The 19,200-nt window shown below is 44.8% G+C and overlaps 1 protein-coding gene across 1 annotated transcript; it reads left to right on the forward strand.

The window, feature by feature from the left end:
* The first annotated feature begins 900 nt into the window (after positions 1 to 900).
* Positions 901 to 18,265, forward strand: aoc2 (amine oxidase copper containing 2). Its single transcript, XM_061712325.1, has 5 exons — positions 901 to 2,504; positions 10,316 to 10,434; positions 13,873 to 14,039; positions 17,580 to 17,712; positions 17,793 to 18,265. Exons 1-5 carry the CDS (start codon positions 932 to 934, stop codon positions 18,075 to 18,077), a joined length of 2,277 nt encoding a protein of 758 aa, XP_061568309.1. The 5' UTR covers positions 901 to 931; the 3' UTR covers positions 18,078 to 18,265.
* Positions 18,266 to 19,200: the final 935 nt, after the last annotated feature.

Genomic DNA, 19,200 nt, shown 5'->3' on the forward strand with positions numbered 1-19,200 from the left:
GAGACAGTCCTGTAGAGCAGATGGAGTTAATATAGAGATAGTATGGTGTAAATAAGTATATTTATATAAATATTTATATGGGCATGTGTGTACAAATATATAGAAATACTCAACTATGTACAGGTAAGTGTGTGAGTACAGTGTGTGAGTATTTATAAATACGTGTTAATAAAGGATTAGTGAATGGGGGGTAGGATTAAATAAGTTTACACTTCTTCCTACTCCTTTTTACACATGTAAATTAAGATATTAAGTGTTAAAGTATGAAATTCTTTGTTTTGTTTTCTTATCTTCTCTTTAATTGTTGTTTTTTACATGTACAAAAGCAAATCAAATCAAATCAAGAAAATGCTTTCCAGACTGGCGTGCAGAAACATTTCCTCCCCAAAGGTCATCGCTTGTATCGCGTGCTTTAGACATGGTGTTGACACTCGAGTGAATGTTGACCAATCATCCGTACGTTGCCAGAAGAAAAACAGAGAAACAGCCTGACGGAGTGTTTCTCCATCTCCCTCCACAACAACAAAACACAACAACAGAAAAGGTTTCTGCTTCCAGCGGAGGAAGTTCTCATGTTGTAGTGCCGTCTGGTTATTTGTTGGTAAACTTGTCGACAGCTCCAGGTTAGACAGAAGTGGAAACACATGACGTGATTAATCAGAAGCATGCGGATCTGTTTGGGTCCAGGATCCGTAAGACTTCTGGAGCTGAGCCCAGCCGAGCAATTGATAGAAATCTGCAGCTGAACATGCAGCTCTAACGAGTGGAGCCTGCAGAGCGGAGAGAAGGCTGCAGGGGCTGAACCAGACCTCCTCATTCCAGGGGGGAGGGGGTTTCGGCAGGAACAGGGTCTGGGGCGGGATCAGGGTCTGGTGCTGCAGCAGGTTCTGCTTCACACTCACACTTGAGCCTGTCTCTCCAGCGAGGCGTCATGGTGGAGCGCAGCATGAACCCCCTCCTCAAATGGGCCCTGGTCCTCTTCGTGCTCGTCTCTGTTGTCCTCAACATCGTCCTGGTGGCCGTCCACTCCAGCAGGAGGCCCAAATGTTCCGCCCGGCGAGCCTCCCCGCCGCCGAACAAGCACGACCCGCGCAGCCGCGTGTTCGCCGACCTGAGCCGGGACGAGTACCTGCAGGTCCAGCGGTACCTCGTCGGGCAGAAAGACCTGGACATCTCCACCAGGCAGACCACTAGACCAGACCAGAACTTCCTGTTCCTCATTGACCTAGCACTTCCCAAAAAGGCAGAGGCGCTGGCTTTCTTGGATCAGAATGAGGCAGAACCGGAGCGCCAGGCCACGGCCGTGGTCTTCTTTGGAAGCACGGGATTCATCAAGGAGTACCTGGTCTGGCCATTACCGAACCCGTCTAAACACAAAGACGTGACCCAGGAGCGGTACCACATGGACCTGCGCACCAGCAAGCGGACGGTCACCGTCGGGGAGTACGCGCTCATGTTCCACTTCTTCGATACGGAGGTGTTTTCCAAGCTGGGGAAGCTCCTGCGCGAGAGCTTCGGCGTGGTTCCACCCGGAACCCTGAACGCCTTCGAGCAGATGCCGCGCGGGGTCCGCTCCGGGGACCGGAAGACCTGGGTGTCCTTCTTCAGGGACATGAGCGGCATGTACATCCACCCGGTGGGGTTGGAGGTGCTGCTGAACCACGAGAACGCCAACGCGTCCGGCTGGCGCGTGGAGCAGCTGCTCTACAACGGCCAGAACTTCAGCTCCGTGGAGCAACTGCGGCAGGACTACGAGGCCGGCAAGGTGGATAAGATCGTGTACAGCAAGCCCCGGGACTACGGCTCCCTGAAGCCCCGGACCCGGCCCCTCCAGGTGGGCCCGCAGCAGTTCTACATGGAAGGACGGCGCTTCAGCGTGCAGGACAACCACGTGGCCTACCTGGACTGGAGCTTCGCCTTCGGCCTCAGCGCGCTCACCGGCATGCGCGTGTTCGACGTGCGCTTCAGGGGGGAGCGGATCGTGTACGAGCTGAGCGTGCAAGAGGCCATGTCTGTGTACGGCTCCGTCACGCCGGGGATGATCCTCACCAAGTTCCTGGACTCCAGCATCGGCATCGGCCGCTTCGCGCATGAGCTGCTCCGCGGCGTGGACTGCCCGTACCAGGCCACGTACGTGGACACGTATCGCTACATCGACGTGCCGGCTCCGGTCCGCTTCCGGAACTCCATCTGCGTCTTTGAGCACAACATGGGCCAGCCGCTGAGGAGGCACTTCTCCGACTTCTTCCACCACAGTTACGGGGGCATGGCCAACAGCGCCCTGGTGATCCGCTCCATCACCGCCATCGGGAACTACGACTACATGTGGGACTTCATCTTCTACCAGAACGGTGCCGTGGAGGCCAAGGTTCACGCCACCGGCTACATCTCCTCCTCCTACCTGGTCCGTGGAGCGCGGAATCACGGCCACCAGGTGGCGCCAAACGTCCTGGGGAACATCCACACGCACTTCATCAACTTCAAGGTGGACCTGGACGTGGCGGGTAAGAGGTGGGGTATGGCAAGCCCGGGAGGTCCTAAAACATTACAAAAAAACTTCCTCCAACTTGAGCAAACTCAATTCTCATTTTATATATTTTTTTTTTAAGTTTTAACCCATGTACTGTCTTTGGGTCAAAATGACCTAATTCTCCTATCCTTCTTTCCTCCTGCTCTCTCCTTCCTTCTTCCCTTCCTCTTTTCTCCCTTCGCTTCCTTCCTTCCTTCCTTCCTTCCTTCCTTCCTTCCTTCCTTCCTTCCTTCCTTCCTTCCTTCCTTCCTTCCTTCCTTCCTTCCTTCTTTCCTCCCTTCCTTATTTTCTCCCTTCCTTTTCTCCCATCCTCTCTTCCTTATTTTCTTCCTTCCTTCCTTCCTTCCTTCCTTCCTTCCTTCCCTCCTTCCTTATTTTCCCCTTTCCTTTTCTCCCATCCTCTCTTCCTTATTTTCTCCCTTCCTTCCTTCCTTCCTTCCTTCCTTCCTTCCTTCCTTTCTTCCTTTCTTCCTTCCTTCCTTCCTTCCTTCCTTCCTTCCTTCCTTCCTTCCTTCCTTCCTTCCTTCCTTCCTTCCTTCCTTCCTTCCTTCCTTCCTTCCTTCCTTCCTCCCTTCCTTCTTTTCTCCCTTCCTTTTCTCCCATCCTCCCTTCCTTATTTTCTCCCTTCCTTCCATCCTTCTTTTCACCCTTCCTTCTTTCTTTCCTTCTTTTCATTCTTCCTTCCTTCCTTCTTTCTTCCCTTATTCTCTTCCTCCTTCCTCCTTCCTTGACCCAAAGACAGCACAAGGGTTAAAGCCACTAAAAGAAAACTTCAGCCACCAGTCAGAACTAACCAGTTCATACCAGGGGGGACACCAGTTGAGTATATCTGAAGATCAAACCATGTTACACGAGTTCAGATATCATCAACTCTCTTTATTTATTTTTTTGTATAAGAAATCCGATTCGTGTCCAATTAAATTTGCATCTGTTAAAATGCTTTTCGGTGTGACGACATTAGAGAAGCATTTAAAACAAAGGTTCCTCTTTCTGCCTCTCCGTCAGTAGATCACTACCTTCCATAAAACTGCAGCATCAAATCAACGTCAGCGTACTACAAACAAATAATGAAGTCACACATAATGCAAACAAGTGACCAAGAGAGGATTTATACAATAGATACAATGCCTATATGTCAATGCTCCTTATGTTATTGACTATAAAACTCTTTCTAAGCCTACTTTCATTTAGCTAATTTATAGATAATTTGCTTTTTGTGTTTTAAGATTTGGTCATAAAAAACTACACCACTGAGGTGTAGGCTGCAGTGTTTATGAATGATATTTTTGTTACTTTAACAGAATTTTGGACTCATATTTTGACCTTGATGATGTACATTTACATCTGCCTTTATTGATAAAACTCCTAAAGTGACATGAGTCAGATATAATGAGGCTACAGATAAAGAGAAACCATCATTACTCATATCTCTTTACGAGGTTAAACTGTTTGAGTGTAAGAGAGGTTAAAATCAGAACTACGGCTGTGAGTGAATGAATGAATGTGAAGAGACGAGTGTTTCCAGCTACCTACGCCATCAACCGTATGTTAAAATTCAGTCTTTATTTATCTGGAAAAGGGCACTTGTAGTGTAGTGTTTGTTGTTTTGTTTATTGTGTTTTTTAATCTCTGGAAAATGGACCAATGTGATGAGTATTGTGGTCTTCGATCATACAATTTAGGTTTTAGCTCGCTTTGTAAATGTGCTGTGAAAGACAAGTGTTTAAGAAACAATCAAACAAAGTTTGAGTTGGGTCGCTTTTAGTTGGGTTGTTTTGCAGCTTTATGATATTCCATGTTCTTAAATAAAACTTCTCGATGTAACGTATGAGTTAACATCACAAATCGTCCTGCACCTGCAGGGATGCACTTTTCAATATAGCACCGATAGTTTCATCTGTGCGCGCTCTTGCAAAGGGTTGGGGCTGAAGCAAAATGGCCTGGCGTTACCTATGGTTCATACCTAATCTCCTCCAGTATGACGGCATCCATGACCCCAGTAAACCTCTCATGTACATTCAGGGATATTTCTGGCTTTTTGTGGAGAACAGTTTATTTATTTGAGTAAAACTAAGCACCAACATTCTAACTTCTGGGATGAAGCCAGGAAATAAGAAAACAGTTCCTCTACTGACCACCAGGGTCTAGATCCAGACCTGCAGGTCCTCTACTGACCACTAGAGTCTGGATCTAGACCTGCAGGTCCTCTACTGACCACTAGAGTCTGGATCCAGACCTGCAGTTCCTCTAGTGACCACCAGGGTCTGGATCCAGACCTGCAGTTCCTCTACTGACCACCAGGGTCTGGATCCAGACCTGCAGTTCCTCTAGTGACCACCAGGGTCTGGATCCAGACCTGCAGGTCCTCTACTGACCACTAGGGTCCAAACCTGCAGTTGTCTCCAGAGTCAGATTTCACATCCATGACGGCTGCACTGGGCTGGATGTGTTTCTACCCCATCAGGTAAAATAATATAAAGTAAGAAATTCAATCATAATAACAGGCGCGGCCATTTGAGTGACAGCTAGCCAATAGCTGGCGGTCATCACTTCTTTATCAGTCACGTCTTAAGCTCTTTAGGCAATTTATTGACTTTGAGTTGTGAACAAAGACCTTAAAGAACACAGTCATTTATTACGCTAATAATAATGATAATAACACATTTTATTCATAGATGCCTTTCAACGTCGCTGTAGGAAAAAGATGCAACAACAAAATGAAACAATTTAACGTCATTAAATGCTAAAACAATAAAATAAGGAACATAAACTACAAAGAACAAGACATTTAAAAAAAAAAAAGAATCTTCAGGTGTGAAAGTCTGAAGAGTGTCAATATTGTGATGTGGGACAGAATTCCAGAGCTGAATATCAGAGCAGAAGGATCTGAAGTCCATGGTGACCATACGAGCAGATGGAGCCGTGACCTGGATGGAAGAGGATGACAGGAGACTCCTAGTTGGTGTTTTGATGTGTAAAGGCTGAATTATGGTTCTGCGTCAAATTTACGCCGTGCCTACACCGTCATCGTCGCCGTCGCCGTCGTGAACCCTTCGGACTTCTCCGTCACTCCATTTCGCAGCTGTGCAGTACCCCCCGTGACCGCTAGTTCGCGATCTTTTCCTGAATGGTTTATCCGACTTTTCCGGTCACAGTGAATGAAAGAGATGACAACTATTGTGCAAAAAAACAAAACAAAAAAAAATCACACATACACGAAGAAAAGAGCACTGAAAGTTCACGACTGCTTCAAACCGGAAACCGGAAAATGCGTTGCTACCAAGTGAACCAATCACAGCCCTCTCGGTCTGCGTTTGGTCTACGTCGCCTCAACACGTAGTTACAATTTTTGGGAGGTGCACGTCAGCGACGGAGTGGGACATGTATCCTACGGCGTAGGCACGGCGTCGTTTTGACGCAGAACCATAACTCAGCCTTAAAGGGGACATATTATGGCATTTAATGTATATTTTAAAAAGGCCTTGAATGTCTTAAAAACAATCTAAAGCTTGTTTTTTCTACATACATCAGAAATTCAGCCTGTGAGCCATGTCACTAGTTTTACCGCTTCTAACCCCTTTTTCTGTGCTCCATTCTAAGGGAAGGGGGGGGTATGATAATGAGGCTCTGTGCTGATTGGCTCCCTGAATGACGTGTAGCAGGGGAGGAGCATAAGCCTGGCATTCAGTTACACAGATCTTAAAGCCTGATTTACGGTTCTGCGTTAATTCGACGCGTACCCTACGCCGTAGGCTCTGCGTTGGTGAAACGCAGAACCATAAATCAGCCTTTAGTCACCTCGGATTCACACAGGAAGACTAACAACCACACACACACACACACACAAGCATACAAGTGTGGTATTTAAAAATAGAGCGGGAGCAAAACTTAGTTTGATTGTGATTTATTTAAGTTATTACATAAATCAAACCTAGCGAAATCTCCATCCTCTGTTTCTTCATTCATCCGAGCCTGATCAATGAGACCATGAGAACTGCGATGGGCAGAGCAGCTCTCTGGCCGCGCTCCTTCAACAGTAAATGACGGAGCCCGCTGCCCAAGCGGCAGCCGACGCATCGGCTCCCGCTCGGGCGGCGGTTCCTCCAGGAGGAACCACCGCCCGGTCTTCGGAGCAGAGCAGCTCCACGGGAGCAGCATCTCCTTCTCCGCTCCAGGCGCCCCGCCACGGAGCCTACGCCGTAGGCTCTGCGTTGGTGTAACGCGGAACCATAAATCAGCCTTTTGCTTGGAAGATCTGAAATGAACAGAAGAAAAAAAAAAAAAAAGTCAGTGAGCGGCCCCGGAGCTCCGAGCTAAGCTAAATACTTAGCCCATGCAAAGATCATACTTGTAGACAAATATAAATAACATAAAAAAATAACGTTCTTACCGCTGACTCGTGTGCAGTTGCCGGGTCCGTGCTGTTGGTATTGATCCTATTATAAGGGTGAGTGTCGATGCAAAACCTCATCTTAACTGTCCCCCGCTGTGGAAACAGCCACCGCTGCTGAACAATGGCTGGAGCTCCAGCTGGCGTAGAGAGCTGGTTGTGGGCGTGGTTTCAGCAGCGGGGGCCGACCTATGGAAATGAGCGCCTAGGGTGACGTCACCCTAGGCGCAGATTCTCATCGGCTCAAAAAAAGTCACGTGACACTGGAAGACTCAGTCAGGCGGGGGGGGCAGACCCTGCAGAATTCCATGGTATTTTATCTCCCCTGTGCTGGCAGGTTGAGGGGAGACCACTTTATATATGTTAAAACAAGAAAAAACATGTTTTTCATAATAGGTCCCCTTTAAGAAGTCAGACAGGTAGTAGGGGGCGGGACCATGGACTGTCTTCAAAGAAAGTAGGAATATCTTATCAACCAGTTGAGGGAAGTCACTTATTATGAATATATGTCATATTAATTTTACTAACAATCACAGTGACTGGTTGTGGTTTGATCTGGAAGGGTCTGAGGATGAAGCTTAGCTAAAAGCAGCAGCTTATGCTAACCAAGTGTCAGCTAAACGGCATAGTCTTTTCTTTTTTCTTTTTTTTTAATATTTTTATCCCCGATTTTTTACCCATTTTATCACCCAGTGCTCCTCCCTAAGTCAGACCTGAGCACTGAGCTCAGGTCTCCTCCTTAACCTGAAGAGTGAGCAGGCCGCTTTTTTTCACCAGACAGGGCGGGGCTTCTCTGGCCGGATGTAGTGCGTGGAAGGATCAGCTCCAACAGAGTGGATGCGCTGAAGGATCCTAAAGCCAGCACCAACAATATTAGGACCTTTCAAGGAGAACCGGCAGTCAGCTAGCCGTTACCCACAATGCCAGTACCTCCAGGAAGAGAGAGCTCAGGTCTCAGTGGGACTTCATGTGTCCTCATTTCAGATGTTGCTTCAGTTGTGACACTTGAAAAGATGATTTTTGGACTGATTTGATCAGAATGAATTTAATTAATTAATTACCATCAGAAGTTAGCATAAGCTAAGTCAGCCAAGCTTAAATGACTAACAGTAATTGACATAAGGTAGTTCAACAGGCTCGACTAGACTATGGTAGGTCAATTGGCTAGACTAGACTATTTGGACCTCTGAGTAGACTACACTTTGGTGGGACATCCAACTGGACTAGACTCTAGTTGGACCATTGAGTAGATTAGATGTTGTTTGGCCAACCATCTAGACTAGACTCTAGTTGGACCACTGAGTAGATTAGATGTTGTTGGGCCAAACATCTAGACTAGACTCTAGTTGGACCACAGAATAGACTAGATGTGTTTGGGCCAACCAACTGGACTAGACTCTAGTTGGACCACTGAGTAGACTAGATGTTGGTGGGACAACCAACTGGACTAGACTCTAGTTGGACCACAAAGTAGTAGACTAGATGTTGGTGGGACAACCAACTGGACTAGACTCTAGTTGGACCACTGAGTAGACTAGATGTTGTTGGGACAACCAACTGGACTAGACTGTAGTTGGACCACAGAGTAGACTAGATGTTGGTGGGACAACCAACTGGACTAGACTCTAGTTGGACCACTGAGTAGACTAGACTTTGGGGGGGTCCATGATTACTGTGTTTCTCCTGAACACCACCATAACAGGACTAACTTGTGTGTAAAAATGTGGTCGTTTTATCACCGACCTACAGACAATAGAACTTTATGAGAAAATGAATGTTGTTGTGAGAATAAAGTAATAAGGAAGAAATAGTCATCATGCTCTTTTTGTGTAAATGTGACTCTGATTCAGTTTTTAGTGCTGGTTATGGTCTCTGTGGTTAGTCATCAGAAGCAGCTGCTTGAGTTCGGAGGATGGATGATGAATTGTTCAGCAGCTGGAGGTTCATCTCTAGCTGTGGTTGGACGATTTAAGCGGGGGGGTTTGTGCAGATAACTAATTTATGTACAACTTGTTCTCGCTTGAGAACTCTCTCAGCAAACAGAACTGCCAGTCTTCCTTCTGAAATTGCAGCTGCTTACAAGTCCGCATTTATGGACACCAGAAGCTGTAAGAGAACCTGGGAGAGGCAAAGAACTGGATTATAAAACTGATGATGTCCTCAGAATCGTGATGAAACTCCTCAGTTACCTTACTGCTAACATCTTCTAGAAGTCTGTGCTTTAACTCTTTACAGACGAGACCATGAACAGATTTTCATCATTTCTTTAACATGAAGAATGTAAAAGTAAATAGATAAATAAATCATTTTGGCATTTCTAAGTACCCCTTTAATGCTTCCATAGGATTTATGAGGGTCTACTACTACTAATCATTATCATTAATTAACCGATCAAAGGATTATAAAACCGTGTCCAAGCCATTTGGAGTTCAATGTTCTACAGTCATTGAAAACCAAAGTTCAGTTCTCCTGCACAGTTCTGAAATTTTCTGACAACAGATGTCACCAGGTTTCTGAAAGACGACTCTGAAGCCCAGTTGTGGGGACTCAACCTCATCCTGGCTTACCTGACTCCACCCAACCTCAGTTAATCCAAAAACTATTGTATGGAGCATAACAACGTTAATACTAGTATGAATCTATCTATCTAGGGTTAGGGTTAAGTCTTTACCTACAGCTCAGATGTAAAGTTCTAAGTAGCTTAAACAATGGCAGCAGGTTGTCCACCATAGCCAAACTTTCAATCCAATCACCACACCCAGAGTGCTCTCTAAATTAATGGTTTGAAATCATTTTACCTGATGAGACGCATAATAATTGCCCCCGTATAGTTGAAGTGAAAGTGATTCAATTCTTTGGGCTAGGATCATTTACTCAGATGTGGTTCCAAACATATTAAAACTACAGCTTTAAATGTTCTTGACCTGTCGAGGAATTTATCAAAACCAGTTCAGAAGTCCGCTTGTGAGTAGTGAGTTTTTATTCAGCCGGCGGTGAGCGGATCTAGACAGACCAGAGTCTGGTTGATATGCCGACCCAGAGTGGCTCGACCACAAGACTTTTATACCATAAATTCAAGGCGCAAAAGGCAGGGAATACACAAGCCAAGTGACAGACGAAAAGTAATTTACAGTTGGATGTGATCTGTGGCCAAATGTCCCCATCGGGCATTTGGCATGACTGTCACTAAGTTCCAAATAACCCCATGGGGTGCTCTAGTGTTCCAAGTCTGTTTGAGGCAACTTCCAAGGTGTCGTCTTCTGCAGGGGGGGTAGGAAGCTGATATTCAGGTCGACCACGGTGCTGTTACAATGCCTCATCAGTTCTTGACCTGAAATGTGCAGTAAACTGCTTGAAATAATTGTAAATGTTAGAAATGTGTTGTTTCTCTACAGGAGTGAAGAATGTGTTCCAGACCAAGGACATGAAGTTTGTCAACACGTCAGTGCCGTGGATACCAGGTCATTACGCCATGGTTCCTGAGCTGGTGGAGAAGCAGCTCCAAACAGAACAGGTCTGCCTTCATCTTTGTTCACGTTCATAGATGTTTTTATGAGCTTTGATGTCAAGAGTGAAGCAGAGATCAATTTAATATCACTGATTAATAACCATAAACTGAAGGAAAACCAGGTTTTGGATCAGAAGAAAATCAGTTGAGTTTTCTTCCAGTATGAAATCCTCTGAAAACAACCCTGAAGCAGACAAGGAACCAGACTGGTCCTCAATCTGAAGAAGGATGGATGTGATGGATGGATGTGACAAAAATTAAAACTAAATAGCCAATACCCATGGATTACACCCTGGGACCTGATTACTCAGCAGGGCCTTCCTTGGGCTAGTCCAGGGGTCGGCAACCCAAAATGTTGAAAGAGCCATATTGGACCAAAAACGCAAAAAACAAATATGTCTGGAGCCGCAAAAAATGAAAAGTCTTGTATAAGCCTTAGAATGAAGGCAACACATGCTGCATGTATCTATATTAGTTATAACTGGGGGAAGATTTTTTTTTTCATTATGCACTTCGAGAAAAAAGTAGAAATGTCGAGAAAAAAGTTGAAATTTCGAGAAAAAGGTTGAAATGTCCAGATTATTGTTGAAGTGCAATCTTTAGAAAAAAGTTGAAATGTCGAGAAAAAAGTCGAAATGTCGAGATTAATGTTGAAGTACAATTTCAAGAAAAAAGTAAAAATTTTGAAATGTCGAGTTTAAAAAGGAAAGGAAAAAGGAAGAAAAAAAAGAAAGAAGAAAAAGAGAGAGAAAAAGAGAAAAAAAAGGAAAAAAAGAAGAAGAAAAGAAAAAAAGTAGAAAAAAAAGGAAAAAAAAAGGTCAAACATTTTTGAAAAAGCTCCAGGAGCCACTAGGACGGCGCTAAAGAGCCGCATGCGGCTCTAGAGCCACGGGTTGCCCACCCCTGGGCTAGCTGCTAGGATGTTTAGTAGTAATGGCTGAATCACCCCTTGAAGCACCTGAACATCCTCTTCATAACACAGTGATTCAGCAACAGAATGTCTTCAGTCAGAGGATTTTTCAGATCTGCTGCAACACAAACCACCACAGGAGGTCCTTCCAGCCCACAGCTATAAACCTCTACAACAGCTCTTTGATGGGACTTAAATGACTGCTGCAACAATTGATTTCTCTTTGGGGATATAAAGTCAATATACATTATATAATACTTGCTTAGGGGTCATGTTCTGGGTCTCTGGAAAGTGTCTAGAAACAATTTCTGTTGTAATAGTTGTATATAACTAAAATTGTTTGAATTGAGTTTTGACTTAACAGAGATGCCCAGACTTCCTTCACCCCAGACACTTCCTCCAGCTCTTCCTCCAGCTCTTCCTCCATCTCTTCCTCCAGCTCTTCCTCCAGCTCTTCCTCCATCTCTTCCTCTAGCTCTTCCTCCAGCTCTTCCTCCATCTCTTCCTCCAGCTCTTCCTCCATCTCTTCCTCCAGCTCTTCCTCCAGCTCTTCCTCCATCTCTTCCTCCAACTCTTCCTCCAGCTCTTCCTCCAGCTCTTCCTCCAGCTCCTCCTCCATCTCTTCCTCCAGCTCTTCCTCCAGCTCTTCCTCCAGCTCTTCCGAGGGGAGTCCGAGGCGTTCCCAGGCCAGCCGAGAGACATAGTCTCTCCAGCGTGTCCTGGGTCTTCCCCGGGGTCTCCTCCCGGTGGGACATGTCTGGAACACCTCCCTAGGGAGGAGGGACATGCCTGGAACACCTCCCTAGGGAGGAGGGACATGCCTGGAACACCTCCCTAGGGAGGAGGGACATGCCTGGAACTCCTCCCTAGGGAGGAGGGACATGCCTGGAACACCTCCCTAGGGAGGAGGGACATGCCTGGAACACCTCCCTAGGGAGGAGGGACATGCCTGGAACACCTCCTTAGGGAGGCGGGACATGCCTGGAACACCTCCCTAGGGAGGAGGGACATGCCTGGAACTCCTCCCTAGGGGGGAGGGACATGTCTGGAACACCTCCCTAGGGAGGAGGGACATGCCTGGAACACCTCCCTAGGGAGGAGGGACATGCCTGGAACACCTCCCTAGGGAGGAGGGACATGCCTGGAACACCTCCCTAGGGAGGAGGGACATGCCTGCAACACCTCCCTAGGGAGGCGGGACATGCCTGGAACACCTCCCTAGGGAGGCGTCCAGGAGGATCCGGTACAGATGCCCAAGCCACCTCAGCTGACTCCTCTCAATGTGAAGGAGCAGCGGCTCGACTCCGAGCTCCTCCCGGGTGACCGAACTCCTCACCCTATCTCTAAGGGAGCGTCCAACCACCCTGCGGAGGAAACTCATCTCTAAGGGAGCGTCCAGCCACCCTGCGGAGGAAACTCATCTCTAAGGGAGCGTCCAGCCACCCTGCAGAGGAAACTCATCTCTAAGGGAGTGTCCAGCCACCCTGCGGAGGAAACTCATCTCTAAGGGAGCGTCCAGCCACCCTGCAGAGGAAACTCATCTCTTAGGGAGTGTCCAGCCACCCTGTGGAGGAAACTCATCTCGGCCGCTTGTATCCACGATCTCATCCTTTCGGTCACTACCCAAAGTTCATCTCTGTTGAGACTGCTGCCCCCGCGACCCAGGAACGGATAAGCGGCGGACAATGGATGGATGGATGGATGACTTGAACCTAAGGTGCACAATATGATGTATTAGTACAGACGGATCCACATCCAAACCAATTAACTTGTTTTGGTTACCTTAACCGGACTCCAATTTTGCTCGACCAGGGCAGTGACAGACTCTGTGTATCAAACTGCCTGATCACAGTGGGACCGTGACCAGGTGAAGTCCTAAACCTTACCACGTAAAGCGTTAACACCCAACCAAACAACTTAACTTGAACCCAAACAAAGCCAAACTTGATACTTAAACAAAACCAATAATTGTTCTTCCAAATTGTAGCTCCATAAAGAACTCTCACAGAAGTAAAAATACGTTCACACAGTAGATAATATAGGTACTGAGATCTGATGACGACGTCCAGCGGTCAGTGCTTGGCCTTTGCCTGCCTATTTCAACTGCCCAGCCGACAGATGAGGCAGCTGAAATCATTGAATTCATCTTTGTCCTTTTTACCCTAACCCTAACCCTAACCCTTAAATCCTCATCCAAAACCATAACAGGACAGCGAAGAGCTTGAAGAGTAAAAATGTTAAACGAAAGATGTTTTCCTGCATAACAAAACATTTCAGCTGTTGACAACTTTTCATGAAACTATTGATTTTCATTCCTCCGGGGTTATTTCCTGTCATGATGAGATGAGGGCTGAATCCAGCTGTGGGGAACTGTGGCAGTATGTGTTAACCAACTGTTGACATGTTTTAAGCCACCAGCTGAACATAATGCAGGTGTTGATCCTCAACTCTCCATGACTGTAGTTCCACCACCAAGGTCTGAATCTGACTTTAGGACTTCTGTCTGGTGTAACTTCTCCCCCCCACCCTCACAGGAAGCTGCCCTGCGTTACGACACCAAGACACCGCGTTATCTTCACATCGCCAGTCAAGCCAACAACACCTATGGCCACCAGCGCTCCTACAGACTTCAGGTGTACAGCTTTGCAGGAGACCACCTCCCAGAGAGCCAGCCTGAGGAGAGGGCCATGTCCTGGGCCCGGTACGTTCTGGTAATGACCCTGTCAATAACCCATGGGCCAGGTAGGACCCCAGTTGGTTTATGAATTCCTGGTCCAGGCAGAACCCCCATGAGTTTATGATCTACTGGTTCAGGTAAGACCCAAGTGGGGTAATGATTTTTCTGAAACTTGGTATAAGAAATATTTTCCTGACAATAATATTGCGTCTATAGAGGGAATGCGCATGACGTCACAGATGCGACTTCACAGCGGGTTTCGCCCACTGAGTGGCAGAAAGACTGAGTGGCAGAAAGACTGAGTGGCAGCGTAAACTTTCAGTTTGAACAACTGGAAAACTTCTAAAATGGGAAAGAGCTGTTGTGCGATCGACTGTACTCAAAGATTTAGCAAGAAATCAGAGTTATTGTTTTACAGACTGCCGAAAAATAAGCTTAAGAGAGACAAATGGATCGCTGCAATTTGCAGAAACAACTGGATTTCAGGCAGTGAAACGTGGATTTGCGGTTCCCATTTTTTTATCAGGTAATGTTGGATTTTTGGGTAGCTAACGTTAAACGGTCAAATCATGAAGTTCGGTGTCCTCATCACTTTAATTTCTACAACAAATCCTGCCTTGAAGTTGGACCAAGCGTCAAGACTTTTGTAAGCCTTCAAGCTTTGCTTTGTGTATTTCCCCGGCGTAGAAATTAAGTAAATATCAGGAAACTGGATTTGTGGCCAAATATTAATGTCCATGAACCACTGGTTCTTGGTAACTGTATCAAATATTAATGTCCATGGACCACTGGTTCTTGGGGTAACTGTACCAAATATTAATGTCCATGGACCACTGGTTCTTGGGGTAACTGTACCAAATATTAATGTCCATGAACCACTGGTTCTTGGTAACTGTACCAAATATTAATGTCCATGGACCACTGGTTCTTGGTAACTGTACCAAATATTAATGTCCATGGACCACTGGTTCTTGGTAACTGTACCAAATATTAATGTCCATGGACCACTGGTTCTTGGTAACTGTACCAAATATTAATGTCCATGGACCACTGGTTCTTGGTAACTGTACCAAATATTAATGTCCATGGACCACTGGTTCTTGGTAACTGTACCAAATATTAATGTCCATGGACCACTGGTTCTTGGTAACTGTACGGGTCACTCTCAAGTCCAACTGCCTTTAACTTAAGCTAATAATCGGCTGTTATCCCGTCTTCTCCACTAGTTGCAGCTGTTTTTGCTGATGTTTTGCCACTCAGTGTGAGTAAAGGCTGAATTATGCTTCTGCGTCAAAACGACGCCGTGTCTACGGCGTGTGGTTTTTGTACACGCAGAGGACACGCCGTCACATGCGCCGTCAGTGACGTGCACCTCCCGAAAATTGTAACTACGCGTCGAGGAGACGCCGACCACACGCAGACCGAGAGGGCTGTGATTGGTTCGTTTGAAAGCGAAGCATTTCCGGTTTCCGGTTTGAAGCAGTAGTGAACTTCCAGGGCTTTTTTCTTCGTTTATGTGTGATTTTTTTTGTTTTTGTTTTTTGCACAATAGTTGTCCTTATTTCTTTGATTTACTGTGACCAGAAAAAGTCGGATAAACCATTCAGAAAAAGATCGCTAACTAGTGGCCGCGGGGGGTACTGCACCGCGACCAAATGGAGAGACGGAGAAGTCTGAACGGTTCGTGACGGCGTCACGGCTGCGCCGTGTGCTCTGCGTGTGTGTGACGCAGAAGCATACTGACACCTTAAGGGGGCTGGTCCAGTGGGGAAGTGACGTCAATGCATACTCTCTATAGTTTTAATCGTTGCGACAAAGCAACCAAAGGTGGCAGGTTTGCTGTCAGAATTCTGACTTTTTTTCTCAGAATTGTATTTTTTACTTACTCAAGTGATCGTTTCTACTAATCCCCCAAATACCAAGTATCAGGAAAAGTCTACTTCAACTGACCTGATTTAAGCAAATGTTCCACATAAATATACAGCACCTGGTGTTTTTTTGTTCTTAAACGACCACTGCACTGTGGCTGCTGTTAGAAAAAATAGATTTTATAAAGGAAATCCAATCATTATAAAGAGGGATTCAAAAGACTTTTAGGAGCAAGGATTTGATTTTATTAACATCGTTACAATTGGAGTACAGTAAAATTGATGCCAGATGTGGAAACGGTTTGGTCATAATTCTATGAGAGCTTTGGTAACATTGTAAATCAATTTACCTCTGAACTTTCATCTGTCATTAATTAGATTAGATTAGATTATCCTTTATTTCTCCCTCAATGGGAAACTATGTATGTACTGTATGTATATAATGTATGTATTATGGGCAAAAGCAAGATCAGCTGGTCTTGGTGATGATTGGTTCACATTTAGAAAGAAACAAATGCACCTCATTAGTAAAAAAGACAGAGTTAGAATATCATTTATCAATCATTTCTAATAGCTCAAATGCCCCCAAATGGTTTGGAAAGTCATCAAATCAGTATCAGCGAGTGAAAAATCTCGTTTTTTTTCCCAGTTACATTGTAAGTGATTCATCTATGGTTGTGGATAAAAATGAAATACAGTTTCGATTTCATATTTTCAGGTTCTGTAGCCAAATTCCTGCTTCACAAGACAGTATTGCTTCAGTATCACCGCTTGATGCTTTGGAAAACACATAAAGCTCTCACATTTCAGGACATGAAAAGGACATGGTCCAGATTTTATTGACCCATGTTTTATTTTTTAATTGCTGCTGACTTTACAGCAGAACCCTTCACCTACATTTTTAATCTCACTTTATTAGATAATGACATTTTTTTGATTTGGAAATCAGCTGTCACGGTTTGTTTCAGTTCCGGTTCTATCTTGAAACCCGTGTCTTTGTGTTTCAGTTTTGTCTTGACTTCCCTGGTTCCATGTGCCCTGATTGTTCTCACCCGTGTTTCGTCAACCTTTCTGTATATCTGGTCTGGTCTTTCCCTTGCTCCCCGCTGGTCCGTACTGTTTCTACCCTCCTTGTGTCCTGTCAGGTTTTTGTGTTTTTTGATCCTGTTGAAATTCTCTTTTTTTGTAATCCTGCTTTGCAGCACTTTTGGTTTTGTTTTGATTAATAAATCACCCTTTTCGGAACTCCTGCCTCCTGCTCTCCTGCATTTAGGTCCTATCAACAGCACAATGTGACATCAGCATTCCTACTTCCTCCTTTTAATTTAAGTAACTACCAGCCAATCTCCAAACTCTCTGTACCTGTCAACTTTACGAGTTTTTAGATTCATTTACTTTTTTTTTAATCACCACATCATCAGGATTCAGGAAAAAAATTGAACTATCACAGCAGCATTAAAAGTGGCGCTTGCTGCCTTTGATAGAAAACAACATCGCCCTTCTTTTTATTGATCTGTCGAAAGCATTTGATTATGTGGACTCTCTAACAATAAAACAGAGGCTTTTAAATATAGCTCTCAATTCAATTCAATTCAATTTGAATTCAATTCAAAGAACAGTTATGTTCTGAATTCCCTGTAAAACCCCTCACATGTTCCCTTTCCACCAATCAAAGCTCATGCTCTCTGTTTTCCAGGTATAAGGTGGCCATCACCAAGCACAAGGACTCCGAGCAGACCAGCAGCAGTCTGTACAGTCAGAATGACATATGGAGTCCAGTGGTGGACTTCAGCAAGTACATCGAGGACAACGAGAGCATTGAAAATGAAGTACGCTCACAGGAAAGCTGCACGTAGAGACCATGAATAGTGTATGTACACATGTTTACTGTTAACTGATGTGTTTCCAGGACCTGGTTGCCTGGGTAACCGCTGGTTTCCTTCACATCCCCCATGCTGAGGACATCCCTAACACGGTGACGGTGGGGAACGGGGGCGGGGTGCTGCTGCGACCTCATAACTACTTTGACGAGGACCCGTCCATCCACTCACCAGACTCCGTGTACGTGCGTCCCGGGGCCGAGGACAGCTGTGAGACCAACAGGATGGCCTGCTTGGCTGATGAGACCTGCAGTCCGGTTCTGGAGCCCTTCACCTACGACGGCTTCCATGGAGTCATGAAGTTTGAGGACTGATCACGGCTGAGGACTGGTATCAAGACCGTCACCGTCTCCAAGGGGTTCTTGTGTTTGGAGAGGCTGGTTGGTCTGGAACTTCTCCCACTCATTATGAATTTGTAAATGGTAATAAGCTTCACCTGAGCCTTCCCTATGAACAATGTTTACACTGCAAAAACTCAAAATCTTAACAAGGATATTTGTCTTATTTCTACAAAAATGTCTCATTTTTAGTCAAACAAATCTCATTACACTTAAAACAAGTGTCATTACTGGAAAAATAACTTGTTATTTGACTATTTTCACCTGTTTCAAGTAGATTTTCACTGAAAATAAGTAGAAAAAATCGGCCAGTGGAACAAGATTTTTTTGCTTGTAATGAAAAGATAAAAAAGTCGAAATGTCGAGAAAAATGTTGAAATGTCAAGATTAATGTTGAAGTACAATCTTAAGAAAAAAGTCGAAATGTTGAGAAAAAAGTCGAAATGTTGAGAAAAAAGTCGAAATTTGGAGAAAAAAGTCAAAACTTCGTGAAAAAAGTCGAAATGTTGAGAAAAAAGTCGAAATTTGGAGAAAAAAGTCGAAATTTCATGAAAAAAGTCGAAATGTTGAGAAAAAAGTCAAAATTTTGAGAAAAAATTTGAAATGTCGAGATTTTTTTGCTTGTAATGAGAAGATAAATCTTGTCCCACTGGCAGATTTTTCTACTTATTTCAAGTGAAAATTTACTTGAAACAGGTGAAAATTGTCAAATAACAAGCTATTTTTCTGGTAATGACTCTTGTTTTAAGTGTGAAGAGATTTTTTGACTAAAAATGAGACATTTTAACTAGAAATAAGACAAATCTTCTTGGTAAGATTTTGAGTTTTTGCAGTGTAAGTCTTGACTGCATTCAGTATTTTTTAAAGTTTTTAAATCTGCAAAAATAAAACCACAGTTCCTAAAAGGTCAAATTAAAATTAAATAACAGACTGCAGTGACTTTCAACCTGTTTTTATGCACGACAGAAGATAGAAAATATATCAGATGTGTAAAGTGAGAAAATGTACCATCTAAAGAAAGGACTAAATCAGCTAGTTTTGAAGTTGATGGCCGAAATACAACTGGACAGACTGGTTTTACCACAACAGTCCATAAACG

This window comes from Cololabis saira, chromosome 21, assembly GCF_033807715.1.
Source record: "Cololabis saira isolate AMF1-May2022 chromosome 21, fColSai1.1, whole genome shotgun sequence".
Classification (NCBI taxonomy): Eukaryota; Metazoa; Chordata; class Actinopteri; order Beloniformes; family Belonidae; genus Cololabis; species Cololabis saira.

Bases quoted from the DNA above. Each gene is read 5' to 3' on its own strand.
- aoc2 (XM_061712325.1), top strand. From the start codon at position 932: ATGGTGGAGCGCAGCATGAACCCCCTCCTCAAATGGGCCCTGGTCCTC. The intron at 2,505-10,315 runs GTAAGAGGTGGG...GTTTCTCTACAG, and splicing joins GGTGGACCTGGACGTGGCGG to GAGTGAAGAATGTGTTCCAG. The intron at 17,713-17,792 runs GTACGCTCACAG...ATGTGTTTCCAG, and splicing joins ACGAGAGCATTGAAAATGAA to GACCTGGTTGCCTGGGTAAC.